Source organism: Zerene cesonia, unplaced genomic scaffold (assembly GCF_012273895.1).
Source record: "Zerene cesonia ecotype Mississippi unplaced genomic scaffold, Zerene_cesonia_1.1 Zces_u003, whole genome shotgun sequence".
NCBI classification, from domain to species: Eukaryota; Metazoa; Arthropoda; class Insecta; order Lepidoptera; family Pieridae; genus Zerene; species Zerene cesonia.
The window spans coordinates 2,291,026-2,294,346 of record NW_024045133.1 but is presented as its reverse complement, the minus strand read 5'-3'; the positions used below and the strand labels follow the sequence as shown (position 1 = coordinate 2,294,346).

The 3,321-nt window shown below is 36.5% G+C and overlaps 1 protein-coding gene across 1 annotated transcript; it reads left to right on the top strand.

Moving 5' to 3' along the window:
• On the top strand, positions 1-1,302 carry LOC119838464 (facilitated trehalose transporter Tret1-like). The gene has a single exon (XM_038364411.1). It carries the CDS (start codon positions 43-45, stop codon positions 1,300-1,302), a length of 1,260 nt encoding a protein of 419 aa, XP_038220339.1. The 5' UTR covers positions 1-42.
• Positions 1,303-3,321: the final 2,019 nt, after the last annotated feature.

Genomic DNA, 3,321 nt, shown 5'->3' with positions numbered 1-3,321 from the left:
ATATTGAAAAATATTAAACGAAAATTACTTTAGATAACTTACATGTTAATTAGCTTACATTTTTCAGATTCCGTCTTCGGTTTCGCAGCAATGCCCTGGGTGGTGATCATGCCAATCTTCATTCGATTCCTTGGCTGCAAAATCACCTTTATTGCAATAGGAATAGACATCCTCATTACCTACATAATTTTCTGCACCAGCACCAATCCTACACAAATCTTGATTTCCGAAATCGTTTTCGGCCTGGCGTACGCTGGAAATCTTATCATAGGCATTTATGTTATATCCGAATATACCAGCCCCGAGTACCGTGGGATGTTTTTGACGATAAAATCGGCCAGTTTGTTCTGGGGTGTGTGGTGTTCAAATGCTATTGGTACCTTCTTACACTGGAAGTATATCGGGGTAGCTGGGGCTGTGTGCTGTGCTTACTTATTCGGTTGTTTTTTTTGGATCGAGTCTCCTTACTGGCTCGCTGTGAATGGACGATACGAGGACTGCAGACGATCTCATAGATGGTTATTCAGTTCTAATGTTGAGGCTGAACGGAATTTAGAAAAACTTATATTATCTGCTGATTCGGAGAAACGAAAGTGGAGTTTACGGCATCTGCTGGCAACGGTGTCAGCTAGGGAGTTTTTGATGCCTGTCGCCCTGTCATTCGTTTTACTCGCTCAGTACAATTTGACTGGTAAATTCGTGTGCTCTATATATTCTATAGATATTATCAAGAGGATAACTAAAAACGAAGCGGCAGCGTACACCGGTATGTTAATACTAGATGGTGTTACGGTGTTTTCTACGTATTTCGGATGTTTTCTGGCCAAATTGTGCAAACGAAGGACATTATATTTGACAACATCTTTAATAGGCATAGCATTCCTGTTAATAATTGCCGCGTATTTATATCTTATAAAGCTCGGTGTTGTTGCGGAAAACAATCTTCTATCTATATGCTTGTTGATGTGTTTTTCTCTACCTATCAGCAGCGGACCGATGGTATTAAATACTTCAATCATGGCCGAAATAGTCCCGCTTAGATTTAAAGAAGTAGCCGTCATGATAACGTCCGTATTCTTTTATTTTTTAATAGCTCTCATGCTAAAGGTAGCGCCATATTTGTTTAAAAATTTGGATATGCACGGCACATTTCTATTTTACGCGATTTCGAGTTCAATTTGCACACTGTTTTTGTATTTGTTTCTGCCAGAGACAAAGGATAAATCGCTGCAAGAAATTGAAGAGTTGTTTAAGAAAACTGGTCATGATCAATGTAAGAAATTGAGTGATTTTAAAGATTGAACTACTGATGTAGCTATGTAATATACGTGGCAAACATGTCGAGATGTGATAACATGTTTCAATATATATAAGCTTTACTCAAAATCTGTTAATTGTACTATAAATAAATTACTGTTAAATTAGCTACATATTGTAGAATAAATTAATAAAAAATAAGTTTGATTGCCCTTTTTTTGGTTTGGTTTTTAAAGGTAATAAGAAGTGTCTTTGTATGTTTTCAATCGAATCAAACTTGGAATAGGCATTGTTTTCAACACACTATGAAATTAGCATATATCCTGAAGCATACCATACATTTTTCTGTTTATAAATGACTTACTACCTACTAACAACTATCTCTTTATTTATTCAAGTGTACCTACAAACAATAGAAATATTCGTAAGGGCTAATTTATTGATGTATTATTTGTTTAATAAATATTTGTTAAATTTGGTATTTTACTTAATCACCGATTATCAATTTAGCCAAGGCCTTCGATTGTCAATATCAATTCTTATAGAGAAATTAGAGAGGTATGGTATCAGAGACATTGCTTTGGAATGGTTAATGGTTGGATGGAGTTGCAAAGTTACCTTTCGAATTAAACAATGTAGCAATTTTTTTGATGCGCTTAGCTATCTCCAGTATTTTTCGGTGTGCCGCAAGGGAGTATATTAAGTCCTATTCTCTTCTTTATATATCTTGATCATATCTTGGATTGCGAAATACTCAGACTATATGCTATGTTGATGACATAGCTATTATTTTCCATGATTCTTCTTGGGACAAAGACTTTTACGTGACGTAAGACCAACAAACAATTTTTGGTCTTTCTTTCACGTCGCAACGAAACGAATTTATGAAATGATTTTTGTCTGGAGATAGCAAGGCTAGAGAATGACACAAACTGCTTTTAACCTCGGTGAAACGTCTCATTCCCAATGGAATGGATGGATGGATTACAGTTGATACCGCGAGCGAATCCGCGGGCAGTAAGCTAGCTAAAAGCTAATAAAAGACAAAGAGGTAACTAAAGTTATTTATTTAAAACTCAACATCACATACTTCGTACACAAATCGTTAGCTTATAAAAATATTTTGTAAAAAATTCCCTATAGCTACAGTAAATATTTATAAACCTTATCCTATACATTGATTGGATGGTTTTTGTGATTTTCGCGATTGAAACTATAACAATGTAAAAAAAAAATCGACTGCGTGAAAAATAGACTTAGAGAAATCTATATATATATATAAAAGAAAGTGGTGTTAGTTACACTATTTATCACTGAAGAACGGATTAATCAATTTGGCTGAAAATTTGTGCAGAGGTAGCTTGGACCCAGGAGACGGACATAGGATAGTTTTTATCCCGGAAATCCCATGGGAACGGGAACATGCGAGATAAATCCCGGGTCTAAGTTTCCTGCGACTACGCGGGCATAGCCGCGGGCGGATAGCTAGATATTTAATAAAAAAAAGTCACCGATGTCCCTGGGGTACCACTCGAGTATATGTGAAGTTCCGCGCGTATGGGGCAGATGATATACATCTGTTTCACTTATAAAGAAATTCGTTACGGACAAGTCAAACACGAGACCGAGACATTACTCTTGTCCTTTCCTACCGGGACTCGAACCCGCGACCCCTCGCTCACGCGTCAGTCTCTGTGCCAAGGAGGCGGTCAAGGGAACAACAACAACAATTCCCTATCAAACACAAAAAAAACGAAAACCCACGAATTTAACGAGTAACGTCACCAAAAACAAATAGCTTCTACTTATGATCTTCCTATGTCCATGGTTATACATTTAGAGGTGTTTAAAACTATAACAGTTTATAAGATATAGCCTGGTGATAGACGGACGGACGGACAGAAGCGAAGCCTTAGTAATACCCCTTTTGACCTTTGGATACGGAACCTTAACAATCTTTTTCAAACGCAGTCGAGTAACAATGACTTTATTTATATATCAATTATTTTAATTATTTGAGGACAAAATTCAATATGCAAGTTATATAATTTGATGATGCAGAGC